This window comes from Scyliorhinus torazame, chromosome 1, assembly GCF_047496885.1.
Source record: "Scyliorhinus torazame isolate Kashiwa2021f chromosome 1, sScyTor2.1, whole genome shotgun sequence".
In the NCBI taxonomy this organism is placed as follows: Eukaryota; Metazoa; Chordata; class Chondrichthyes; order Carcharhiniformes; family Scyliorhinidae; genus Scyliorhinus; species Scyliorhinus torazame.
The window spans coordinates 255271542-255299310 of NC_092707.1; the positions used below are offsets into that span (position 1 = coordinate 255271542).

At 47.9% G+C, this 27769-nt stretch overlaps 1 protein-coding gene across 4 annotated transcripts in view; it reads left to right on the forward strand.

The window, feature by feature from the left end:
• The window catches only part of adgb (androglobin), a 612248-nt gene that overhangs the window by 407417 nt on the left and 177062 nt on the right, over window positions 1-27769 (forward strand). For all 4 annotated transcript variants that reach the window (XM_072504722.1, XM_072504733.1, XM_072504728.1 and 1 more), the window contains 2 exons: window positions 874-988; window positions 24767-24934. In XM_072504722.1, the coding sequence (XP_072360823.1) occupies window positions 874-988; window positions 24767-24934 (283 nt within the window). The remainder of the gene's footprint in view (window positions 1-873; window positions 989-24766; window positions 24935-27769) is intronic.

The following is a 27769-nucleotide window of genomic DNA, read 5'->3' on the forward strand; positions in this document are numbered from 1 at the left end:
TGCTGCCAGGTCCTGGCCGTGGGGCCCACGGTGCTCATGGCCTCTGCCACCTGCGCCTAGGCCCGGTGTACGGCGACGGGTGGCAGCGTCCTTCCCACCCCGGGGAACAGTGTGCCCCGCCCCTCCTCAATGGCGCCCAGCAGGGTCTCGAGCCCCGCACCTGTGAACCGGGGTGCCACTTTTCAGGTTGCCATCTTGTTGGCTGGAATGAGTGTGTGTGGGGAGTGGAGTGCTGCAGCTTGTCTGCCCCTCAAGTGCCAATCGTGACCCTGGCGAATCAGACACCGTTTATTCATTGGAATTGCTCTAGTTCCACATGGAACCCCTGTTAGCGCATTAACGGACCCTGAATTGCTCCGGGGCCAGCACCTCTTCCATTGTCGTAGAACACCACCGAATCAGTCCCAGCGTCAGCACCTAGTCTCTGAAACTGAGTCCGACTGAGATTAAAAACGAGAACCAGGCGAAGGGAACCTTTTTTAAAAAAAATTTTTCCAATTAAGGGGCAATTTAGCGTGGCCAATCCACCTACCCTGCACACCTGGGTTGTGGGAGTGAGACCTACGCAGACACGTGGAGAATATGCAAATTCCACACGTACTGTGACCTGGGCCGGGATCAAACCTGGGTCCTCAGCGCCGTGAGGCAGGAGTGCGTACCACTGGGTGTGCATAGGTATGTACAGAACCCTGGGGGGGACAGATGGCACTACCCTGGCACTGCACCCTGGCACCCTACCGCTGCCCCCGAGATGCACAGCGGTTTTCTTGCCTCAGCCAGCATTCTGTGCAGAGAATAGAAAATTCCACCTATTGTATTGTTTATTTGTGACGGCCATTTTGCATTTTTTGATGTACATTATTTCTCTTCCAGGCGCCATGTGATCCGATTTACTGCCATTTGTCCTCTTGGACACAATATCAGCATAAGTAGCACAGTACCATTTACCTTTGGTGATGAAGATACAGTTTTAGCAACTCTTAGCAAGGTACGTAACACAGTAATAGTTGTGGAACAGCATCAGTCGGAAATTTGTTACTAACTGAAAAATTACCAAGTGCACAGTCGTTGGGAAATTGAATGGGGCAGACCATTCACAGGGACCTCTTGACCCGTCATGCAAACTGTGCTTTGCAGGACCTGCCACCCATCCCACTGGACCAACTTTTAATTCCTGAGATTGTTCAAGGGTTTAATTTTCAAATGAAAATCCATTCAAAAGTAGATGTAGGTAAGGCACAGCATTATTTTCCATCCATCTAAGATGGGATTGAGCTGTACACTCTGCCTGCACATCTGGGGTAGGTGTAAATGGAAACTGTGTTCAATATGCTTGATGGATCTGTACTTTGTTAATATATTTATGTGTCGCCGCACTATATATTAATCGACAGAACTTGAGACTGAGCATCTTGGGTGAAGTATAGCTTTATTTGTGTCAACTTCAAAGTCTACTGACCAAATCAAATTTTATGCGAGTACAGAATTTAGACAGTTTGTTTGTCCAACGCAAATACAGATGGTTGAGTTGAATTCAAAATACAATTCAGTTGTGGCAATTTCTTCAGATCAAAATGCACAGTACAAAAATGAAATGAAAGGAAATAGCAGTTTGCAAAGTAAGGCAAAAGAATAGGTTTCAAAGGTTAGGTTAAAGATGATTTTGGAGAGAAGAAAAAAGGTTCTCCCCCGGTCTCATAAGGAAATCATAGGCCGGGATTCTCCGCTATCCGGCAGGGCGGGCCATACCGGCGCTGAGGAGTGCCATGAGCCACTCCGGCGCGGGCCATCCGGAAGGTGCGGAATCCTCCACAACTTCAGGGGCTAGGCCGGCGCCGGCGCGAGTTGGCATATGCGCGGGAGCGCCAGCGTGTTCTGGCGTGATCCCGGCGCATGCGCAGGGGGGTTCTTCTCCGCGCCAGCCATGGCGGGCTGTTAAAGCGGCTGGCGCGGAGGGAAAGAGTGCCCCCATGGCACAGGCCTGCCCGCAGATCGGTGGGCCACGATCGCAGGCCAGGCCACTGTGGGGATCCCCCCCCCCCCCCCCCCCCACCGGGCCAGATCCCCCCGCGCCCCCCCGAGGACTCCGCAGGCCGCCCGCAGAGCCAGGTCCCACCGGTAAGTACCTTGTTTGATTTACGCCGGCGGAACTGGCCGAAAACTGGCGGCCACTTGGCCCATAGCGGAGCAGAGAATCGCCGGGGGGGAGGCCACTGCCAACGGCCCCCGACTGGCGCGCCGCGATTCCCGTCCCCGCCGAAAAAACAGCTCCAGAGAACCCAGCAGCCGGCGTCGGGGCAGTGGGGCGGGATTCACGCCACCTCCTGCCGATTCTTCGGGCCGGCGGAGGGTCGGAGAATCCCGCCCATAATCTTTAAAGTTCTGTCCTCTTTCTGGCTATGATTGGGTTTTAAGTAATTATAATTCACCTAATTCGACCGAAATGGCTGTCTAGCAAGTTTTTAAGAGATAATGTGGCATGAGAGAATTTCTGTATGTTTCCATAATGTGGTGTGATCAAACCACCTGTTTCCCACCATATTTTCTAGAACTGGGATCTTTGCCCAGTAATGATAACAATGAGTTTATTCTGCAGCGTGGCCTTGTAGTGTAGAGTCAGTTTTCAAACTGACTTCCTTATCTGGGGCGAAATTCTCCAGAAACGGCGCGATGTCCGCCGACTGGAGCCCAAAACGCCGCCAATCAGACGGGCACCGCGCCGATTTTTGAGGGCTGAGCCCCAACATTGAGGGGCCAGGCCGACGCCGGAGGAATTTCCGCCCCGCCAGCTGGCGGAAACGGCCTTTGTTGCCCCGCCAGCTGGCGCGGAAATGACATCTCCGGGCGGCACATGCGCGGGAGCGTCAGCGGCTGCTGACAGTTTCCCACGCATGCGCAGTGGAGGGAGTCTCTTCCACCGCTGCCATGGTGGAGACCGTGGCGGAGGCGGAAGGGAAAGAGTGCCCCCACGGCACAGGCCCGCCCGCGGATTGGTGGGCCCCGATCGCAGGCCAGGCCACCGTGGGGGCACCCCCCGGGGTCAGATCGCCCCGCGCCCCCCAGGACCCCGGAGCCCGCCCACGCCGCCTTGTCCCGCCGATAAGGTAGGTGATTTAATTTACGCCGGCGGGACAGGCAATTTATCGGCGGGACTTTGGCCCATCCAGGCCGGAGAATCGAGCGGAGGGGCCCGCCAACCGGCGCGGCGTGATTCCCGCCTCTGCCGAATATCTGGTGCCGGAGACTTCGGCAACCGGCGGGGGCGGGATTCACGCCAGCCCCCGGCGATTCTCCGACCCGGCGGGGGGTCGGAGAATGTCGCCCCTGATCCTTTCCCTTGCTTTCAGCATTCTCTGCTGTCATTGTTAATATATAACTTTTAATAGTAGAATGTCACTAAAACATTTCTTCCTTTCAACTTTCTTACCTATAAGAAAAGTAGATTTCTATCAATGCTCTTAAAGGGACAGGCTTTTTTAATGCTTAGTTTTGTTGTTTAATATATTTTTAGTGACGGTCTTCCTTGGATTTTTCTCTGTCGCTCAAGCTTTCTTATTTATCTTTAGATTATTTTTTGCTTGGAAATAGGCATTAGCTGTGTCTCAGTTGATAGTGTTCTTTCCTGAGTCATATAGTTCCAAGTCCAAGTCTCATTCCAGGACTTGAACATAATAATTAAAGATCCCATGGTAGGATTTCAAAGTAGAGCAATGAATTTATACAAGTGTCCTGTCCAATATTTATCCCTCAATCAACAGAATGAAAAAAGGATTATCTGGTCATTATTATATTGCTGTCTGTGGAATTTGCTGTGCATGATGAATTGGCTGCTATGTTTCCTGTGTTACAACCATGGCTATACTTCAAAAATACCGCCTTTTGATACTATCAATGACTATGATTTAGTGGCCATTACTGAAACATGGTTAAAGGATGGTCACGACTGGGAGTTAAATATCCAAGAGTATCAAACTATACGTAAGGACAGAGTGGATGGTAAGGGAGGTGGTGTAGCTCTGTTATTTAAGGGTGACATCCGGGCAATAGTAAAGGATGACATTGGTACTATGAAGGATAAGGTTAAATCGATTTGGGTGGAAACCAGGAATAGTAAGGCAAAAAAGTCACTGATAGAAGTAGTCTATAGGCCACCAAATAGTAACATTATGGCGGGGCAGGCAATAAACAAAGAAATAACGGATGCATGTAGAAATGGTACAGCAGTTATCATGGGGGATTTTAATCTACATGTCGATTGGTTTAACCAGGTCGATCAAGGCAGCCTTGAGGAGGAGTTTATAGAATGTATCCGTGATAATTTCCTACAACAGTATGTAATGGAACCTACGAGGGAACAAGCGGTCCTAGATCTGGTCCTGTGTAATCAGACAGGATTGATTAATGATCTCATATTTAGGGATCCTCTCGGAAGGAGCGATCACAATATGGTGGAACTTAAAATACAGATGGAGGGTGAGAAGGTAAAATCAAGCACTAGTGTTTTGTGCTTAAACAAAGGAGATTACAATGGGATGAGAGAAGAACTAGCTAAGGTAGACTGGGAGCAAAGACTTCATGGTGAAGCAGTTGAGGAACAGTGGAGAACCTTCCAAGGGACTTTTCACAGTGCTCAGCAAAGGTTTATACCAACAAAAAGGAAGGACGGTAGAAAGAGGGAAAATCGAACGTGGATATCTAAGGAAATATGGGAGAGTATCAAATTGAAGGAAAAAGCATACAAAGTGGCAAAGATTAGTGGGAGACTAGAGGACTTTAGGGGGCAACAGAAAGCTACTAAAAAAGCTATAAAGAAGAGTAAGATAGATTATGAGAGTAAATTTGCTCAGAATATAAAAACAAATAGTAAAAGTTTCCACAAATATATAAAACAAAAAAAGAGTGGCTAAGGTAAATATTGGTCCTTTAGAGGATGAGAAGAGAGATTTAATAATGGGAGATGAGGAAATGGCTGAGGAACAGAACAGGTTTTTTGGGTCGGTCTTCACAGTGGAAGACATAAATAACATGCCAGTGACTGATGGAAATGAGGCTATGACAGGTGAGGACCTTGAGATGATTGTTATCACTAAGGAGGTAGTGATGGGCAGGCTAATGGGGCTAAAGGTAGACAAGTCTCCTGGCCCAAATGGAATGCATCCCAGAGTGCTAAAAGAGATGGCTAGAGAAATTGTAAATGCAGTAGTGATAATTTACCAAAATTCACTAGACTCTTGGGTGGTCCCGGCGGATTGGAAATGAGCAAACGTGACACCCTGTTTAAAAAAGGAGGTCGGCAGTAAGCGGGTAATTTGGGCCAGTTAGCTTAACTTCAGTAGGAGGGAAGATGCTGGAATTTATCATCAAGGAAGAAATAGCGAGGCATCTGGATGGAAATTGTCCCATTGGGCAGACGCAGCATGGGTTCATAAAGGGCAGGTCATGCCTAACTAATTTAGTGGAATTTTTTGAGGACATTACCAGTGCGGTAGATAACGGGAAGCCAATGGATGTGATATATCTGGATTTCCAGATAACTTTTGACAAGGTGCCACACAAAAGGTTGCTGCATAAGATAAAGATGCATGGCATTAAGGGGAAAGTAGTAGCATGGATAGAGGATTGGTTAATTAATAGAAAGCAAAGAGTGGGGATTAATGGGTGTTTCTCTGGTTGGCAATCAGTAGCTAGTGGTGTCCCTCAGGGATCAATGTTGGGTACACAATTGTTCACAATTTACATGAATGATTTGGAGCTGGGGACCAAGTGCAATGTGTCCAAGTTTGCAAACGACACTAAGATGAGTGGTAAAGCAAAAAGTGCAGAGAATACTGGAAGTATGCAGAGGGATTTAGATAGGTTAAGTGAATGGGCTAGGGTCTGGCAGATGGAACACAATGTTGACAAATGTGAGGTTATCCATTTTGGTAGGAATAACATCAAAAGGGATTATTATTTAAATGATAAAATATTAAAACATGCTACTGTGCAGAGAGACCTGGGTGTGCTAGTGCATGAGTTGCAAAAAGTTGGTTTACAGGTGCAACAGGTGATTAAGAAGGCAAATGGAGTTTTGTCCTTCATTGCTAGAGGGATGGAGTTTAAGACTAGGGAGGTTATGCTGCAATTGTATAAGGTGTTCGTGAGGCCACACCTGGAGTATTGTGTTCAGTTTTGGTCTCCTTACCTGAGAAAGGACGTACTGGCGCTGGAGGGTGTGCAGAGGCGATTCACTAGGTTAATCCCAGAGTTGAGGGGTTTGGATTACGAGGAGAGGTTGAGTAGACTGGGACTGGACCCGTTGGAATTTAGAAGGATGCGGGAGGGGGGATCTTATGGAAATATATAAAATTATGAAGGGAATAGATAGGATAGATGTGGGGAGGTTGTTTCCACTGGCGGGTGAAAGCAGAACTAGGGGGCATAGCCTCAAAATAAGGGGAAGTAGATTTAGGACTGAGTTTAGGAGGAACTTCTTCACCCAAAGGGTTGTGAATCTATGGAATTCCTTGCCCAGTGAAGCAGTTGAGGCTCCTTCATTAAATGTTTTTAAGATAAAGATAGATAGTTTTTTGAAGAATAAAGGGATTAATGGTTATGGTGTTTGAGCCGGAAAGTGTAGCTGAGTCCACAAAAGATGATCTTATTGAATGGCTGAGCAGGCTCGAGGGGCCAGATGGCCTCCTCCTGCTCTTAGTTCTTATGTTCTTATGTCCTTATACTTAATTGGTTGAAAAGTCCAGTGATCAGGAGAAGTTTATATAAATGCAAGTCTTCCTTTCTTGAAATAATGCAAAGGTAATAAAACAAAAGGAGGAAAGAATGTGCAAAATGGGAGCTGGTTTGGCACAGGGCTAAATAGCTGGCTTTTAAAGCAGACCAAGGCAGGCCAGCAGCACGGTTCAATTCCCGTACCAGCCTCCCCGAACAGGCGCTGGAATGTGGCGACTAGGGGCTTTTCACAGTAACTTCATTTGAAGCCTACTTGTGATAATAAGCGATTTTCATTTCATTTCAAATGATGGTTAAAATTGCTGTAATTACATTCTTGACAAGGCATAGTAAACGTAAAGTCACCTTAGTCCCAGATGACCATAGGCTGCTTTTCCCTTCGAAGGGGAGAACTGACTGGTGGTGATTTAACCTGAGGATCACCACACCTCAGACCAGGGATAAGGTTGAGAAGGCGCAGCCTTCATGAATAAGCTCAGCCGATGTGGGAATTGAACCCATGCTGCTGGCCTCGCTCTGAATCAGAAACCAGCTGTCCAGCCAATTGAGCTAAACCAGTGCAGGGTCATTGGGGGAAGCACTAGCTGCCATATTCCAGTAAGTAGTTTCAGTGGAGTTTAACTGTCCCAAACTGCCACTTTGAGAAGCTTGGGGAGAAGGTAGGTGTGTAAGGAAAGTGGGTGAGGGGATAGATTGGCAGGTGGGGAAGTGAGAGTGTGGGTGGCGGGTAAATGAGTGAGGGGGTAGGGCAGCTGATGTTTGAGGGGGTAGAGTGACAGGTAGATGATCTGCAGGGTGGCAGGTAAGTGTGTGAAGAAGTAAGGTGGCAGGTGTGTGAGTGGGGGGTAGAGTGGCAAGTTGGTGAAGGGATATGGTGTGTTGGAGATAATCGGGTGGTTGGGGGTTGGTGAGTCGGGGTGGTAGTCAGGTTGATCGGATAGTTAGGGGGTCGAGTGTGGATTGGGTGGTGATCAGGTCAGGGTGATAGGTGGGGATTCCAGTGGGGAGTCGGGGGATTAGTAGTATAGTTATCCAGGAGTTAGAACTGGTTTTAATCCTCTAACCTTTCCTGGATAATTATCCCAGTGAGTGGAACCAACAGAGGTCTCCAACTCTAACTCAGAGTTTAGGAGGGTTTCAAATGCAGGTGAATGACTTTTGTAAGGGCCACGAAGAATCCAGCACGAGTTTTAAGGATACAAAATAATAACATTTATTTACTATAACAATATATACATAACAGTAGCAGTAACTTCCCTTGCTACCTTCTCCTTCCTGCTGGTTCCTGAACTGGCCAGCTTATTTATACTAGGAGTTTCTCCGCCCCCCTCATTGGGGAAGTTCATACTCCCATAACATTGTGGGATAGTCATTAGTCCCCAGCCAATCGTAAGTAGGCAGGTTATAACAATGACCCAACAGAGGTTCATACTTTCTGGGCGGTTCCAGTGTAGTCAGTGCTTCGGGACTTCCGAGGGGTCCCCAAGTTCATTTTGGAGGTACCTCCTGGGGTTGACCATCTAGAAATCGGAATTTAATAATTTGAAAAAGGGTATTGGTTGTTTATTTGAAAAATGAAAAATCTCCTATCCCTTGGATATTTCCGATATATAGATGATACATTTGCTATATTTGAATCTATATTTGCATATACAAATTTCCTTACACACCTTACTGAGCTCCATCATGTGCTCAAATTAATCCTCGATGTACTAGTTAAAAAATCTGTGATGTGTTCTCTACTACTGCCTGCCAGAAGCCTGCGTTCATTGTGTATATCCTACATCAATTCCATACTCCCAGGATGCCTTAATCCACTGCAATTTGCATACCGCCGCAACCAGTCCACAGCAGACGCTACACTCATCCCTGGAGCATCTCGACAAGAACTCCACGTCAAACTCCTATTCATTGACTACAGCTCCGCCTTCAACACCACAATCCCAGCCAAGGTCATATCAAAACTCCAAAACCTAGGATTTGGCTCCTCCCTCTGCAAATGGATCCTTGATTTCCTGACCCATAGACTGCAATCAGTAAGAATACACAGCAACACCTACTCCACGACAGTCCTCAATATCGAGGCCCCGCAAGGCTGCGTACTTAGCCCCCTACTATACTCCCTATACGCACACAACTTTGTGGCAAAATTTGGCTCCAACTCCATCTACAAGTTTGCTGAGGACACGACCATAGTGGGTCGGATCTCGAACAATGATGAGTCAGGGTACAGGATGGAGATAGAGAACCTAGTGGCGTGGTGTAACGACAACAATCTCTCCCTCAACATCAGCAAAACTAAGGAGCTGGTCATTAACTTCAGGAAACAAAATATCGTACACACCCCTGTCTGCATCAATGGTGCCGAGGTGGAGATGGTTGATGGCTTCAAATTACTAAGTGTGCACATCACCGACAATCTCTTCTGGTCCACCCACGTCGATGCTATGACCAAGAAAGCACAGCCGCGCCTATACTTCCTCAGGAAACTAAGGAAATTCAGCATGCCCACATTGACTCTTGCCAATTTTTACAGATGCACCATAGAAAGCATCCTATCTGGTTGCATCACAGCCTGGTATGGCAACTGCTCTGCCAAGACCATAAGAAACTACAGAGAGTCGCGAACACCGCCCAGTCCATCACACAAACGCTCCTCCCATCCATTGACTCTGTCTACACCTCCCGCTGCTTTGGGAAAGCCGGCAGCATAATCAAAGACCCTTCCCACCGTGGTTATTCTCTCTTCCAACCTCTTCCACCAGGCAGGAGATACAAAAGCTTGAGAACACGCACTAACAGATTCAAAAACAGCTTCTTCCCCGCTGTTACCAGACTCCTGAACGACCCTCATAAGAACTGAACTGATCTCTCCACGCATCTTCTCTGTGCTGTGACGGATACCCTATGCACCCCAGCATCAGACGATATCACCTTTACCCTGGATCAGGCCCACCAGGATGTCCAGGCAGCAGGATTCGCCGCCATCACTGGCATGCCCCTGGCCAGGGAGTGATTGATGGAACGCATGTCCCCTTCCGAACATGGGTTCATCAGGGCTGCCCTTCATCTCTAGGTGATGGATCCACTCCCTGAATGTGTAGTTGGTGTGCAACCACCAGCTGCATATCAAGCACCCTGCGGCCGATGCCCACAACGCATACATCCTGGAACACTCTGAGGTTCCCGACACCTTTGAGGCACTCCATCGGGTGACGGGTTGGCTCTTGGGTGACAAGGATTACCTTTTCCGATCATGGCTAATGACAACTGTCTGGGGGTCCCAGACCAATGCGGAGACCCATTATAACAACGCCCATTCAGTAACCAGGAGCATCATTGAGCAGTGCATTGGCTTCCTCAAGATGCTTTCCAATGCCTGGATCACTCTGGTGAGGCTCTCCAACATAGCCTAGGAGGGTCTCGAGCATTGTGCTGGCCTGCTGCATCCTGCACAACATCACGCAGCAGAGGAGCGACATGCTGGAGGGGGAGGAAGAAAGGCAGGCCTCATCTGACGAAGAGGGTGTCCAGGACGATCTGGGCTTGGGGCCCAGGCTGGCAGAACAGGCTGCCCAACTTGTGATCCAGGACGGTGCACACGGGTCAACATTTTCACCTCCTGATTTTCCTACTTAAGAGGCCTGGCCACCGGCAGCTCCGCCACCCTGTCCCACCTCTCCATGCACCCCCACCGCCCCGACTTCAAAATGAAACCCCCTTCCCCATAATCGCTCACCCCTTCCCTGTCCTTCAGCCCTTCATTCCACCTTCCCTGTCCCTCAGTCCTTCACTCCACCTTCTCCTTAGCCTTCCACTCCTTCCCAATACCAGCTCCCCCTTCCCCCTCCAAGAGTCCTGCTGCATTACCACAGAGTACTGTCCCTGGGTTGCAGTATCAGTGGCTCTTGTTCACTTGAGGGAGGATGATGATGACTCGCTGTGGAAATGAGCTCTGGTGCTCCTCATTGTTTGACAAAGTCTGACTCCTGCCTTTAGACTCACACTCCACTGTCTGCCTGGGTGACCCCTGCATGTATGATGGTCAATCCATGTCACGGGCCCATATATCCTTGCAGGGATGAGGTGTGGGGTTTGCGGGAGATGTTGAAGGGTTAGGTCTGTCATACAAGGCGGGCTCACACTTTTGGTCCCGTGCCCTTTACTCCACGCTGAGGGTGACACCATGTGGGGCTTTAAAGTGTCATGGGGGCCATACCCCACCCCACCCCACCCTCCAGTGCATTCCACACACCCCAATTTCCCGCACACCCAGGCACATCCTATACACCCAAGCCCAATCCATCCCTAATACCCATCAGACAGAAGTTGGAGGCAGGACAGACTGTTGGTGCAAAGTGTTTAATGGTGAGTATATACATTGTTGTGCCCTAACACCTAACTATCACCTATGTGTTACATTCCTTGCCTTTTCCTCCAAGATAGACATATATGTAAAGTTGACTGTCATGAGAATGTCACTTTAAGAAATGTTTGGCTGCTCATGTCACTGCAGTGATGTCAGAGTGTGGGTGGAGCTGAGCTCTGGCTATGTTTTTTAGTTTCACATTGAGAAAAGCTTGGGTGTGTCTGTGTTTTTTTGGTTTCATTGCGAAAAGATGAGGTAATTGTGGCGGTGACTAAGCATTTAAAGTTGCCTGAGATACAGTTTGACTCATTGGAAATGGCAAAATTCAGTTACAACTTAAACAAATGGAACATGAGAAAGAATTAAAGCAGCTTGAATACGAAAGAGATAGAGAGGAAAAAGAAAGAGAAAGGGAGATACAGATCAGGGAAAAAGATAAAGAGAGAGAGTTTGAACTTCAGAAAATGGCCATGAAACATGACAGTCAGTTAAAATTGGCAGGCATAAAGGAAAGCGTACAGTTGGATGATAGTGATGAGGATAGTGAGAAAGAGCATCATAGTCGAAGGCTTGGTGGGGATCAATTTAAATATGTCCAAACATTGCCAAGGTTTGACGAGAAGGAAGTGGAAGCCTTTTTCATTTCCTTTGAGAAGGTAGCTGAACAAATGAATTGGCCACAGGACAAAGCTGGTAGGTAGAGCTAGTGAAGTGTTTGCATCACTATCAGAGGAGGTATCTGAGTCGTATGAGGAGGTGAAAAACCCATCTTAAATGCATATGAACTAGTGCCTGAAGCCTACAGACAAAGGTTTAGAATTTAAGAAAAGAATGTGGTCAAACAGATATGGAGTGTGAAAGGATCAAACAGAGTAATTTTGATGGATAAGGGCTTTGAAAATAGACCAAACGTATGAAGCTCTCAGAGAAATTATACTTTTGGAGGAGTTTACAAATTCAATTCCTGATGTAGTGAGAACTCACATGGAAGAGCAGAGGGTTAAAACTGCGAGGTTAGCAGCAGAAATGGCAGATGATTATGAATTAGTTCATGAATCCAAGCTTGGTTTCTGACATCAGTTTCAGCCTATGAGGGATAGAAACTGGGGACATGAGAAATACTCAAGTGGTAAAGATAAAGGTGATCTGATGGGAAATAATAAGGAGAGTGTACCTCAAACTAAAAAAGAAATCCAGGACGTGGAAAAGAAATGAAAAGTTTCAAATGTTTTCACTGTAATAAACTAGGCCATGTAAAGTCACAGTGTTGGTGGTTGAAGAAAAGCACTGGGAAGGCTCATGTGGTAAAACAGGATAAACCAGTGTGGTTTGTTAGAGTGGTAAAGGAAAGCCCAAGGGAAGCGAAGGAGGTACAAAAGATTGTACAGCCTGATCAAGAGGTGATTGATAAGAAGGTGCCAGATCTCTTTAAAGAATTTACTTGTGTGGGTAAAGTTTACTCATGTGCATCAGGAGGAGCAGGTAAGGAAGTCACAATTTCAAGAGATACGGGAGCTATTCAATCTTTAATGGTAAGAGATGAGAAGTTATGTAGTTTGGGAAGAATGTTACCAGAAAAGATGGTAATATGGGGAATTCAGGGTGAGAGGAGTAGCGTTCCATTATATAAGGTAAGGTTGGAAAGTCCAGTGAAGAGTGGTGAAGTGGTAGTAGGAGTAATAGAGAAACTATCTTGTCCAGGAATACAGTTTATCTTGGGTAATGATGGATCGCAGGTGGGAGTGATGCCTACTGTGGTTGATAAGCCAGTGGAAAATCAGACAACTGAAGTGTTGAAGTACAAATATCCTGGGATTTTTCAGGATTGTGTAGTAACAAGGTCGCAAAGTCACAGGTTAAGACATGAGGAGAAATCAAAGAGTTAAGATGAAGTTGAAGTGCAATTATCAGAAATGATCTTTGTTTGATCAGATGGTTGAAAAAGAACAAGAACAGGTGGAGGATGAGGTGGATATTTTTCGTTCAGGACAATTGGTGGAGTTACAACAGAAAGATGTAGAAATAAAATGAATGTATCAGAAAGCATACACGGAAGAGGAATCTGAGTGTATACCAGAGTGTTATTATCGTAAAAGTGATGTCTTGATGACAAAATGGAGACCTTTACATGTAAATGTAAATTGGGCAGAAGTTCATCAAGTAGTATTGTTGGTAGAGTATAGAAAGGAGGTGTTGCGAGTTGCGCATGAGGTACCAGTGGGAGGTCATTTGGGAATAAGGAAAACTCAAGCTAAAATACAAAAACATTTTTATTGGCCTGGACTACATAAAGACGCTGTGAAATTTTGTCAATCATGTCACACATGTCAAGTGATAGGGAAACCTCAAGCAGTGATAAAACCAGCGCCCTTAATACCCATTCCAGCATTTGAGGAACCTTTTACAAGGCCCTAATTGATTGCGTAGGACCGCTTCCTAAAACAAAAAGTGGGAATCAATATCTTTTGACTATAATGGATGTGTCTACTAGATTTCCAGAGGCCATTCCAGTACGTAATATTATAGCTAAAAAGATTGTGGAGGAGCCACTTAAATGATTTACTAGATATGGACTACCCACAGATATACAATTGGATCAAGGATCAAATTTTACCTCAAGATAATTCAAAGAAGTTATGGCTTGCTGAGGAATAAAACAATTTAAATAAACTGCATACCATCCAGAATCGCAGGGAGGATTAGAAAGGTGGCATCAGACATTAAAGACAATGTTGAGGGCTTATTGTCACGATTAACCAGAGGATTGGGCTAAAGGAATTCCATTCGTACTGTTTGCAATTAGAGATGCACCTAATGAATCAACCAAATTCAGTCCTTTTGAACTAATTTCGGTCATGAGGTAAGAGGATCATTTAAATTGATTAAGGAAAAATTGGTGAATGAGAAATTGGAAATTATATTATTGGATTACGTGTCAAATTTTAGGGGACGATTAAATAGAGCAGGTGAATTGGCTAGACAACATTTAAAAGTTGCACAAAATGTGATGAAACGGATCGCGGACAAGAAATCTAAAGTTCGTAGTTTTGCCAGTGGAGATAAAGTTTTAGTATTGTTACCAGTGGTAGGTGAGCCTTTAAAAGCTAGGTTTTGTGGACCTTATCAGATTGAAAGGAAATTGAGTGAGGCGAATTACGTGGTTAAAAACCCGAGATAGAAGGAAGAATCACCGAGTGTGTCATGTGAATATGCTTAAAAGGTACTTTGAAAGGGAAGGAGAGAAAAAGGAGGAGGTTTTAATGATTCTAACTCAAAGTGACAAACCAAATCCAGATGACTGTGAATTTGAAATATCTCAAATTAAATTGGAAAACGAGGATTAAAAATTGGGATAAATTGTTGAGTTACCTTCCAGAGGAAAAACAAACTGACCTGAAAGGGTTATTGATATCACATAGGCAAGTTTGTGGAGATAAATTGGGAAGTACTAAAATGGCTATACATGATGTAGCTGTGGGAAATGCTGTTCCAATCAAACAACATCCATACAGACTGAACCCTTTAAAATTGGCACACGTTAACAAAGAGATTGAGAGTTTGCTTAAAAATGGCATAATTGAAGTGGGTAGCAGCCAATGGAGCTCACCCATAGTGATGGTACCAAAACCAGACGGTACCCAACAGTTGTGTGTGGACGATAGAAAGGTTAATGCAGTCACAAGAACGGACTGTTATCCTATCCCACGTTTGGAGGATAGCATTGAGAAAGTGGTACAATCAGCTTTTATTTCCAAACTGGATTTACTTAAAGGTTACTGGCAGGTACCTTCATCCGAAAGGGCGAAGGAGATTTCAGCTTTTGTGACTCCAGACGGTATATACCAATTCAAAGTTATGCCATTTGGCATGAAAAACACACCAGCCACATTTCAACAGTTAACTAACAAAGTCGTTTCAGGATTACCCAATTGTGCGATGTACATCGACGATCTGGTAATTTTCAGCCAGACATGGAAAGAACATTTAAAACATCTGATGGAGTTATTCGATCGACTTCAGGAGGCGGGTTTGGTGATAAACCTAGCCAAAGGTGAATTTGGAAAAGCCCAAGTCACTTTCCTTGAGGAGTTTCCGATACCCTCAAGACAAAGGGAAGTAATGCGATTTCTTGGCTCGAGTGGATTTGATCGGACATTTGTGAAAAGTTTTTGTAGCGTGGTTGCTCAACTGATGGACTTGCTGAAGAAACGTCAAAAATTTCAGTGGACAGCGGACTTTCAACAGGCATTTGACTGCCTGAAAGCTGTGATAACCAATGCTCCTGTGTTGAAGAATTACAAGGGACTCTGTGATCAGATTGAATGAAAATATCTGACTTTAAAGAAAACTGCCGAGGCGTAGAGGAATGGACGGATCGTGCAGAGACCTTCTTGTTCAAAGAGACTGTCAATCGAGAAGGCTTCCAGTTGGAGGAAAAGAAAATGGACTATATTATTATATCTGTTTGTGTATGTTGTTTTTTGAAACAAAAAAGTGTATTTACTGTGTGCATTTCTTAAAGGATAGTGAGAAGGTGAAAAATGAAACCACCTTGAAGTTGATGGTTTTTTTTTTCTTGAGTGGAGGTGTCATGAGAATGTCACTTTAAGAAATGGTTAGCTGCTCATGTTACTGCAGTGATGTCAGAGTGTGGATGGAGCTGAGCTCTGGCTCTGTTTTTTAGTTTCACTTTGAGAAAAGCTTGGGTGTGTCTGTGTCTTTTTGGTTTCGTTTTCAGTGTTGGGGCTGAAGCCAGACAAAGCAGGTGTACTGCTGTTCTCTCTGCCATCAAACGATTATCTCTTGATCATTTGGTGAATTCAGAATTATAAATGTTCTCAGTAGTGACTTTAATCTGATGTGCTTCGGTTTAAAGTTTTTTTAAAAGGTCTTCTGGATGTTAAAAGGACAGCTTATGAATTACAGTTTAGTGTTGTATTCTTTGGGGGTTGTATTTGAATTAATGGTTGCTAAGATGTTCAGTGTTTGCTTTAAAAAGGTTAACTTGAGTTAATAGAATACAAATTGTTTTGCTTAAAAAATACTTTTTCCATTTCTGCTGTCCCACACCTGTCGAGTGGGCCGTGTGCTCACCATACCACAATCTATTAAAAGTTGTGGGTCAGGTGAACTCCATGATACACTTTGGGGTTCTCTACACCCTGGCCCATAACATTGACAAAGAATATACAAATAAGAAGATTGAATCAAAACTAATTTATTTTACACTACATATCTTACATTATGCGCTACACCCGTGCCAACTCAAGTATTATCTAACTTTACTATCTTACATGCCTACCACTCCTACTAGTTGTTACCCCAGATAGCATATCAGAAGTGGAGGTGGCCTGCTGTGTGTCCCTCTGACCTCTGATGCCTATGGTGGCCATACTCTGGAGGGCCTGGACGGGCCTGTGGTAGTCACCACTGATGTATATATTGTATATATAGGATGTTGATATAGGTGCTTTACGGTAAGGCCCCTGTACTACTGGTAAGGGGGTTGATCCCTGCTTGCTGGTTCTGCCCAGTAGGTGGAGTATAAATATGTGTGCTCCCAGTACAGCAGCCATTTCGTCAGCTGCTGTAGGAGGCCACACATTTCAGTGTAATAAAGCCTCGATTACATCCTACTCTCGTCTTTGTGTAATTGATCGTGCATCAATTTATTACACTGAGATTTTCAGAAGATGTACCTCCGCATCAAGCCGGATCGCCTGCAGCTGCATCCGCAAGCAGACAACGGCAAAAAGGACTTTGAACATTGGCTAGCCTGTTTTGAAGCGTACATTGGGTCTGCGGCAGACAAAATTCCTTAAGCACAGAAGCTCCAGATCCTTTACACGCGGCTGAGCTCCAACGTCTTTCCACTTGTCCAGGACGTGCCGACCTAGGCAGAGGCCATGGCGCTACTGAAGGAAAACTACGCTCAGCGGACTCTACGCCAGGCACCTCCACTCCACGCGGCGTCAACTTCCCGGTGAGTCGGTGGAAGATTTCTGGCGCGCCCTGCTCCCCTAGTTAGAGACTGTGACTGCCAGGCCGTTTCGGCCACAGAACACTCGAATTTGCTAATGAGAGACGCATTTGTTACGGGCATAGGGTCTGACTACATCTGCCAGCGCCTCCTCGCGGCGACCAAAAAACTAGCGCTTTCACTTGCGGTTGCATCACGCAACATTCAGGCCTATGCCCCCGACCGCGCGGCCCACCCCCCCTGTGCATCGTGGACTCCGCAGACGACCGCCCCATCATAGACCCCGCCAGCGACCGCCCTCAGCCAATCCCACGCCTGTGCCGCCCAGCAGCCAACCAACCCCGGGGAGCCCAAATGCTATTTCCGTGGGCAGTCAAAACATCCCCGACAGCGCTGCCCGGTGCGGAGCGCCGTCTGCAAGAAGGGACATTTTGCTGCAGTGTACCAGGCCCGCTCAATCGGCACTATTGCCCCGGCACCCCCCATGTGCAGACAGTGGGTGCCGCCATCTTCTCCTCCTAGGACTACGTGCGGCCAGTGGACGCCGCCATCTTGACCGACTCGCAACACGCGCGGCCCGTGGGTGCCGCCATCTTGTCCCTCCCAGGACCAACGGGCGCCGCCATCTTGCTTCCCCCACGACACGTGCGACCCGTGGACCCGACTCAGGACCCATGCCCGTCGGGCACCTCATCCGGCCGCTCAGCGCCTGCAACCGCCAACGATCAGCCGCATCTCACCTCGGACACGATTGACCAGTCTCGACCACACAACCTCGCGACTGCTTCAACCAAAGTGAAGGTCAACGGGCACGAGATCTCCTGCCTGCTGGACTCCGAGAGCTTCATTCACCCCGATAGGTAAGGCGCTGCTCCCTCGCGGTACACCCCGCTAACCAGAGAATCTCCATGGCCTCCGGGTCCCACTCCGTGGCGATCAGGGGGTACTGCATCATCACTCTCACTGTCCAGGGCGTGGAGTTCATCGGCTTCCGCCTTTACGTCCTCCCCAACCTCTGCACTGCCTTGCTACTCGGCCTGGACTTGCAGTGCAACCTTCAGAGCCTAACCCTGAAATTTGACGGGCCTCTACCAGCCCTTACTGTGCGCGACCTCGCGACCCTTAAGGTCGTCCCACCTTCCCTTTTTGCAAACCTAACCCCGGATTGCAAACCCGTCGCCACCAGGAGCAGATGGTGCAGCGCCCAGGACAGGACCTTCATCAGGTCTAAAGTCCAGCGACTGATTCGGGAAGGCATCATCGAGGCCAGCAACAGCCCCTGGAGAGCCCAAGTGGTAGTGGTCAAAACTGGGGAGAAAAACAGGATGGTCGTTGACTACAGTCAGACCATCAATCAGTACACGCAGCTCGACACGTACCCCCTCCCACGCATATCTGATGTGGTCAATCAGAATGCACAGTACCGGGTCTTCTCGACAGTAGACTTGAAATCGGCCTACCACCAGCTCCCCATCTACAAGGCGGACCACCCATACACTGCGTTCGAGACAGACGGCCGCCTTTACCACTTTCTTCGGGTTCCCTTCGGCGTCACCAATGGGGTCTCGGGCTTCCAACGGGAGATGGACTGAATAGTTGACCGGTGCGGGCTGCAGGCCACTGTCCCGTACCTGGCTAACGTCACCAGCTGCGGCCACGACCAGCAGAACCATGACGCCAACCTTGCCAAATTTCTCCACACCGCCACTCTCCTTAACCTCACGTACAACAAGGAGAAGTGCGTGTTTCGCATGAACTGCTTAGCCATCCTCAGATATGTGGTCCAGAACGGAGTTCTGGGGCCCTACCCCGATCTCATGGAACTCCCCCTCCCCCAATGCCCCAAGGCCCTCAAACGTTGCCTGGGGTTCTTTTCGTATTGCGCCCAGTGGGTCCCAAACTATGCGGACAAGGCCCGCCCACTCATTCAATCCACTATTTTTTCTCTGACGGCCGAGGCTCACCAGGCCTTCAACCGTATCAAGGCCGACATCGCCAAGGCCGCGATGCACGCGGTAGACGAGACGCTCCCCTTCCAAATCGAGAGCGATGTATCAGATGCCGCTCTGGCCGCCACCCTCAATCAGGCAGGCAGGCCCGTGGCATTCTTTTCCCGCACCCTCCATGCCTCCGAAATTCGGCACTCCTCCATCGAAAAAGAGGCCCAAGCCATCGTTGAAGCTGCGCGGCATTGCAGGCATTACCTGGCCGGCAGGAGATTCATTCTCCTTACAGACCAACGGTCGGTAGCCTTCATGTTCAATAACACACAGCGGGGCAAGATCAAAAATGATAAAATCTTGCGGTGGAGAATTGAGCTCTCCACTTATAATTATGAGATCTTGTATCGCCCCGGTAAACTCAACGAGCCCCCAGACGCCCTCTCCCGAGGTAAATGTGCCAGCGCACAAGTGGACCAACTCCAGGCCCTACACGACAGTCTTTGTCACCCGGGGGTCACTCGATTGCACCATCTGGTCAAAGCTCGCAATCTGCCCTACTCCGTCGAGGAAGTAAGGACAGTCACCAGGGACTGCCAGGTCTGTGCGGAGTGCAAGCCGCACTTCTACTGGCCATACCGTGCGCGCCTGGTGAAGGCTTCCCTTCAAAGAGCCCCTCCCCTCCACCGACCGTAACACGTACATTCTCAGTGTGGTTGATAAGTACTCCAGATTCCCCTTCGCCATCCCATGCCCCGATATGACGTCTGCCACTGTCATCAAGGCCCTCCGCACCAACTTCGCTCTGTTCGGTTTCCCCGCCTACATCCACAGTGACAGGGGATCCTCATTCATGAGCGATGAGCTGCCTCAGTTCCTGCTCAGCAGGGGTATAGCCTCCAGCAGGACGACCAGCTACAGCCCCCAGGGAATCGGGCAAGTAGAACGGGAGAATGGGACGGTTTGGAGGGCCGTCCAGCTGGCCCTACGGTCCAGGAACCTCCCAGCCTCTCGCTGGCAGGAGGTCCTCCCTGACGCTCTACACTCCATCTGGTCACTATTGTCCACCGCCACTAATAACACACCCCATGAACGTGTTTTTACCTTCCCCTAGGAAGTCCACATCCGGGGTGTTGCTCCCGACTTGGCTCACTGCTCCAGGACCGGCCCTTCTCCGTAGGCACGTCCGACTCCACAAGACGGACCCCTTGGTGGACAGGGTTCACCTGCTCCATTCCAAACCTCAATATGCCTATGTTGAGTTCCCTGACGGCCGCCAAGATACTGTCTCACTCAGGGACCTGGCACCGTCAGGTTCCACCCCAACACACCCCCCCACCAATGCAACGCCCCCCCCCCCCCCCACCTCCCACCGCGACGCCAATATTGACCCCACCAGACCACATCCCCCCTCCCCTTTTCCGCAGAAGAGGAAGAAGAGGACTTCGGCACGCTCCCGGAGTTCCCCGTTGACTGGCCAGTATCAGCACCGCCACTACCGCCATCGGTGCCACCTCCACCACCGCCAGCACTGCGCTGCCACCGTTACGCCGCTCCCAACGAAGCACTAAAGCACCGGACCGGCTGAACCTTTGACGGACTTCTGACCGTCAACATGGACTTTTCTTTCCCTACCACTGTACATAAATGCACTAATTGTATGTAGTTTCACGTCACCCCCGCTGGACTCATTTTTAACAGGGGGTGAATGTGGTGAACCACTGTGATAGGAGATGTAAGGTAGGACCTGCACTACAGGTTCGCCGGTAGCTCCTGCCGGCTGGCTCCGCCCACGGAGAACTGTATAAATATGCATGACCTCCAGTGCCCTGCCATTTCGCCAGCTGCAGCAGGAGGCCATGCATCTGACTGTAATAAAGCCACAGTTGTACCCAACTTTAGTCTTTGTGCAATTGATCATGCATCACCCTGCACGACAACCTCTGTCACCAAGGGGTCACACATTTTTACCATTTCATCAAGGCCCGCAACCTGCCCTACTCCATCGAGGACGTCAGGGCGATCACCAGAGACTGCCAGGTCTGCGCAGAGTGTAAACCGCACTTCTACCGGCCAGACCGTGCGCGCCTGTTGAAGGCCTTCTGCCCCTTTGAATGCCTCAGCATGGACTTTAAAGGGCCCCTCCCCTCCACCGACCGCAACACGTACTTTCTCAGTGTGGTCAATGAATATTCCCGATTTCCCTTTGCCGTCCCATGCCCCGACATGACGTCTGCCACCACCATCAAAGCCCTCAACACCAACTTCGCTCTGTTCGGCTTTCCCGCCTACGTCCACAGCGACCAGGGATCCTCATTCATGAGCGATGAGCTGCGCCAGTACCTGCTCAACAGGGGCATTGCCTCAAGCAGGATGACCAGCTACAACCCCAGGGGAAACGGGCAAGTGGAGAGGGAGAATGGGATGGTCTGGAGGGTCGCCCAGCTGGCCCTACGGTCCAGAAATCTCTCGGCCTCCCGCTGGCAGGAGGTCCTCCCCGACGCACTTCACTCCATTCGATCGCTCCTGGGCACCGCGACTAATGAAAGCCGCTATGAACGTCTCTTTGCCTTCCCTAGGAAGTCCACCTCCGGGGTTTAACTCCCGACAGTGCTGGCAGCCCCAGGACCCGTTCTCCTCCATAGACACGTTCGACTCCACAAGGCGGACCTGTTGTTTGAGAGGGTACAGCTACTTCACGCCAACCCGCATTACGCCTACGTAGCGTACCCCGACGGCCGCCAAGACACAGTCTCCCTCAGGGACCTGGCCCCAGCTGGTTCTACACACACCCCCTCCCCTTCCCCGGCGCACCCCACCGCAGCCCCCGCTCCGGGATAATCCGTCCTCCCCTTGCTCACACCCGGGGATAAGAGGATTTCGACACGCTCCCAGAGTCACCGAAGACCAAGCCGCCGCTGGAGTCGCCACCAGCACCGCGGCACTCTCAACGACAGATCAAGGCACCAGACCGCCTGAATTTGTAATATTATCTGTACTTTTAAAACACAACTTTCTGTATATAGTTCTCCACCACCCCCGCTGGACTCTTTTTTTTTTAACGGAGGGGGAATGTGGTAGTCACATATATATTGTATATACAGGATGTTGATATAGGTGCTTTACGGTAAGGCCCCTGTACTACAGGTATGGGGGTAGATCCCTGTCTGCTGGTTCTGCCCAGTAGGTGGAGTATAAATATGTGTGCTCCCAGTACAGCAGCCTGCTGTACGTCAGCTGCTGTAGGAGGCAGTACACATCTCAGTACACCTCTTCCTGTAAATCCTGGCTCTGTGTCTGCACCTCCACCAGTGATGGGATTAAACTTTCCAGAAGTGCGACGCCTGTCCGCGAGTCCTGTCCAGATTACAGCTGTACAAAGGATCGGGCTGCCCTCCAACCACCCGTCCCCTCAGCTGTCTCCATCTGATGTGCTGCAGGTTGTGTGAAGTGCGCACCAAAAGGTGACCCAGGAGTCTCTTCACTAAAATGCTCCACCAAGGTGATAGTCTCTATGATAGTGGAAGGTGCAGGTGACAACAGTGGTGAGAGGCCGGTGTCTTCCCCAGACTGGTCCTCCAGGGTGTGCTGGGAATGTGGCTGGTGGCAGTGACCCCGGATGGCCCGGCCTAGTCTGCTGATGGTCATGCAAGACAAAATACATGGGGAAACCTTCGGATGGAGTGGTCTGTGGGAGAGTTGTGACTCATTTGCTCTCAGGGCATCAGCGTTTCTTTGGGCTCTCACTTGTTGCTACATGCCGATCTCCGTGTCAGCCACTGCCCTTGCCTGGCTTGCTAGCTGCATTACCCTCTCAGCGGCTGTGATGTGGGCCTGCAGTTCAGGGATGCCCTACCTCCAGTCTTCTGGCACTCACGCTTATTATACTATACTAGGCCGCCTTATACTAGGGGACACAGAGAGGACGCAGTAAGAAGCTGGGAGGCGAGCTCTATGAGAGATCGGTAACTGGTGGCATGTGTGTTAAGGCTCCTTGTCAAAGCGGACAATACATGGGTTGGGGTTTGTTGGAAGGTGGAGCATAAGGGAGATGCAGGCAGGTAGGGTGTGGGTGGCCTCTCGGGCAGTGTTTTTCAAGTTGTTTTTCCCAGGACACACTTTTGACAATCAGATGATCTTCATGACCCACGCCGGCCGACTTTCATGACCCACGCCAGCCAACCTTCACAACACCGTTTTCGCTTACCTTTAATGTGACTGGTGAGCCTGCTTCATCCTCATGACCTCATTCCAATCAGCTTCACAAGAGAGAGCAATGAGCATATGCAGAGTCCAGCCAGTTCCATTGTGCTGTCTTTTTCTTTGTGAGGACGGAAAATCCAACTTCGCACATATAGGTTATTGTGAATGGCAATGGCAACAAAAATGCTTGTTTTACTCAGCACTGGATACTCCTCAGAAACACTACTCCAGAATGTTGACAGCCTCGTGGACTTGTGGGGTGTTTTTAATGTGCTGTCACAGATGAGGCGCAGAAGTTCAGTCTCTTCATTTGGAGTCAGCTGTAAGTTAATAATTGGGTTTAGGGTATCAAACTCAAAAGGATTTTTCACCCACCTTTTCTCTTTCAAAATCGGAAACTGGCACCCTGGCGCTGCCACCTGGGCACTCTGGCAGTGCCACCCAGGTGATAGCCTGGCACTGTCAGGGTGCCCAGGTGATACAGGCAGAGCACTGCAAGGGTGTCAGTGCCAAAGTGCTGGTATTTTGCCCATGTCAGGGATCAGGACTGGAGGTATTCTGCCCGTGTGAGGTGGGGCGCGGGAGGGGAGGTGCCGTGGGGGGCCCCTTATAGGTAGGTTGGAGCATTGAGGGGGGTCCGGGAGTCAGGTGGGGGAAGGGGGTCGAGAGATTGGGTGCCAGTTAAAAATGGTGTCCTAATTTCTTTCTGTAGCGGAGCTCCTCAGAGCAGGAAATGAGGCTAAGTGGGGCCTCAAGTGGGGGGGGGCTAAGTGCAGCCACCCCCGCTGGGGCATGAAGAAAATACAGAGTGTTGGTATACAGCGGGGTCATTCCCAGTGCTACAAGTGCCGGGAATGACCCCACTAATCCCGCCCAGAGCGGACTCTATTTTTTTTAGTTAGATCACACCCTTTATTTCTCAGTTCAAAAAAAAATACAGATTCTGCAATCAAAGTGCACAATAAATGTATTTTACATCTAACTTTAGATATTTCACTGTTTGTGTAAGGAGCAAATAGATCATTATTTTCAGTAAAATGGTGTGTATAGGAACTTTGCTTGTGGAGGTCAACACTTCACACTTGATTTCCTGTCCATTCGAAATAAGGATGTGGCACAATTCTGTATCTGAGATCAGATACCTCCAGTCTTCTGGCACTCAAAAGGTTGGGTGCAGTGGGCTTAACCCACTGGTTGAGTTAGATATTCATTCCTGGAATTTGAAACACAATTCTGGGAATTATTTGATATCAAATATCCTGTGTGTGTATTCTTGGATCTATATAGATTGATCCTCAGTGCATATATTTTTGGAGTATACATATCTGTCATCAGTATATATTTTCAGTGCATATAGATCCACCCTCTGTATATATTTGGGAAGTGTTTAGATCCAGCTTCTGGATATTTCGGGTGTGCATAAATCCATCCTCATCATAAGTGTTCTGAAAGTATATAGGACTTACTATTATGAAGTGAATTAAATATATTGTAAGCTGATAGATATTGTAACTTAAAGCTTGACTCTCTTGACTTGACCGACAGGACAGCCTGCGATTTAGTCAACACGCTGCCCGAATTATGAAATCCATAGAAAATGCGATAATTAACTTCAATGACAAACAAGAGATTCTCAAAGCTACAAAAGAACTGCTGCATTGTCATTTTCCGTACGAATTTCAAGACAGAAGCCTGTATGTCAAGCAAATCAAGGTGAACTGATTGAAGATTATTGTTTAAAGTTTCCAAATAAAATTAAAAACAAACACTTATGTAACTACATCTATGCTCACTGGTTGCTTCCTTCTAACAATTTGATGCATTATTTTCTTCCTTTTTTGGATTCCTTTTGAGACAGATTTTCCTGCGCACTTTACATGTGTTACAAGTGTTAAATTAAAACCATTTTAAATCTAAACATATATGTTGCACCTCATGTTGCTGTTCTTTTATTCAGTGAGAAGTATAATAGCATGCATTAAGTGTACTAGTTCCATTCTCCAGATCCTTTAGATGTTCCATTTTACTATTCTCTTTTTAACAGCTATTATGAATTCCGCTTCCACCATTGTAGGGTAGTTTATGTCATTACCTTTCCTTTCATTCTTTGGTCATGATTTTTAAATTATGCCCTCTGATAACCAGCCCAGGACCAGAGGAAATAGTTTGTCCTGATTTAACATCGCAAAGTTCCTGTTTAATGTATCAAAACTCTTAATAACTTTGAATACCTTGATCCAATCTCTTCTTAACATTCTCAGTCGCATTGAAAATAACAGGACGGGATTTTGTCCACAGCATGTCATTTCCAACATCATAACCGTAACTGAGCACCACTTCCACTTTCTCTCCTTTTACCCTTTCCCATGTGATTGTAATTAAAATTCTAAGTGCCAGCATTTCACATGCAAAACACATGGAGTGGGAAAGCTTTTCATGGGTGAAACCTGCCGCGAGCTGATACTGCTGCACCAACATGCAGCCTGTTAAAGAGCCTCCTGTTCATACAGGGAGATTGTGCATCACTGCCAAGATGCCCATTACTTGGGAAAGTGACAAGAAGGTTGATGAAGGTAGCATAGTGGATGTGGTGTACATGGACTTTAGCAAGGCGTTTGACAAAGTCCTACATGGCAGATTGGTCAAGAAAGTGAAAGCCCATGGGATACAGGGCAATGTGGCAAACTGGATATAAAGTTGGCTTAGTAATAGGAAGCAAAGGCTAATGGGCAATGGCTACCCTTGCAATTGGAAAGTTGTTTCAAGTTGTGTTCCACTGGGCTAGTTGTTGTGTTATATATTAACGATTTGGATGTGAATGTGAGAGCATGGTTGAGAAATTTGCAGATGACACAAAGATTGGCCGAGTGGTGGACAGTGTAGAGGAGAGCTATAATCTCCAAAACGATATAGATGGATTGGTGGAGTGGGTGATAAAGTGGCAGATGGAATTTAACACCGAGAAATATGAGGTCATGCATTTAGGGAGGTCAAACAGTTACAAGGCGTACACAATAAACGGGAATATACTAAGAGGGGTAGATGAATGAGAGATCTTGGCGTACGAGTACACAGGTCCCTTAATGCAGCAGTTCAAGTAGACAAGGTTGTTAAGAAAGCATATGGAATGTTCTCCATGGCAGAGGTATAGAATATAAAAGTAACAATATAATGTTGGAATTGTATAAAACACTAGTGTGAGACCACAACTGAAATATTGTGTGCAGTTCTGGTCACCACATTACAGGAAGGACTTTATTGCTCTGGAGCGAATGCAGAAGATGTTTACAAGAATGTTGCCAGGGCTATAAAAGTGTAGCTACACGGAGAGATTGGAAAGGTTGGGATTATTTTCCTTGGAACAAAGAAGGCCGAGGTGTACAAAATTATGAGGATAAGAAATAGGGTGGACAGGATAAAATAGTTTCCCTTGGTGGAGAATTCTAGAACCAGAGGACATAGATTCAAGATCAGTGGCAGATTCTTTTTACGCAGAGGGTAGTGGGAGTCTGGAATTCACTGATGTTGGAAGCAGAGACCCTGAACTCTTTCAAAATCTATCTGGATCTGAACCTTAGACCTGCTCCATGGATCAGCGATGCCTCCTTGCACATTCTCCTCCAGATCACCAGGACAAGGCAGGAGGTGCTCTTTCATGAAAATGAAAGCATACGGCCCACCCGCCAGACCACAGTGGCCTGGACGGAGGAGGCAGAGGAGCTGAGCAACTGTGGGGTGACATTCTGAACCTCGGTCCGGTCCAGAAAACTGTTCAATGATCTGCTCCAATCTGCAAGAGTAAGTGCCACATCTTCAAAAGGAGTCTCTCATGTGATTTTATTTTTCTTTATTCTTTCATGGGACATGAACATCGCTGGCAAGGCCAGTATTTGTTACCCATTCCTAATTGCCCATGAACTGAGAGCTTGCTAGACCATTTCAGAGAGCAGTTAAAAGTCAACTGTGCTGTGGGTTTCCTCCTTTATGCACCCATGTGTGGCAGCCTGTTAGATGCCACATATGTCACCTGTCATGTTCTGGAAGCCGTTGCTGGTGTAGAAATTGAGTGGCACTGTAACCTTGAGGGCCGTTGCTATGGGGTTCCTACCAAATCCACAGGCTGCACATCTTGATGAACAATTCGAGAAATCTTGATGATCATTTCCCGGACCCATCTCTGGAATCAGCTCTCTGACATCTGGGGATAGTTTGTTCTGGTCTTCTGGATGCGTTGACATGCCAATGCCTTACATGGCTCCCCCGCACCCAAGCCTAAAAGTCGGGGGCAAGCCCATTTGGCTGGCTTTCCCACAGCCACTTAATGTTCATTGGCTCTTTATTTGGCTTCAGGCAGGATTTCCACTTCCAGCAGAGAGGAAATATTGCCTCCAAGAGCTGCCAGCCAATCAAATGGTGCCTCCAGGAGCAGTGGTCATTGGTGGGGTTTCATGAAATTCCGAAGAGGAGGTGCCCAAGGAGCCTGGGCTTTCAGGTAAGTTTGGGGTCTTGCAGGGGCAGGCTTTTACTCCATTTCCCTTAATACCCTTC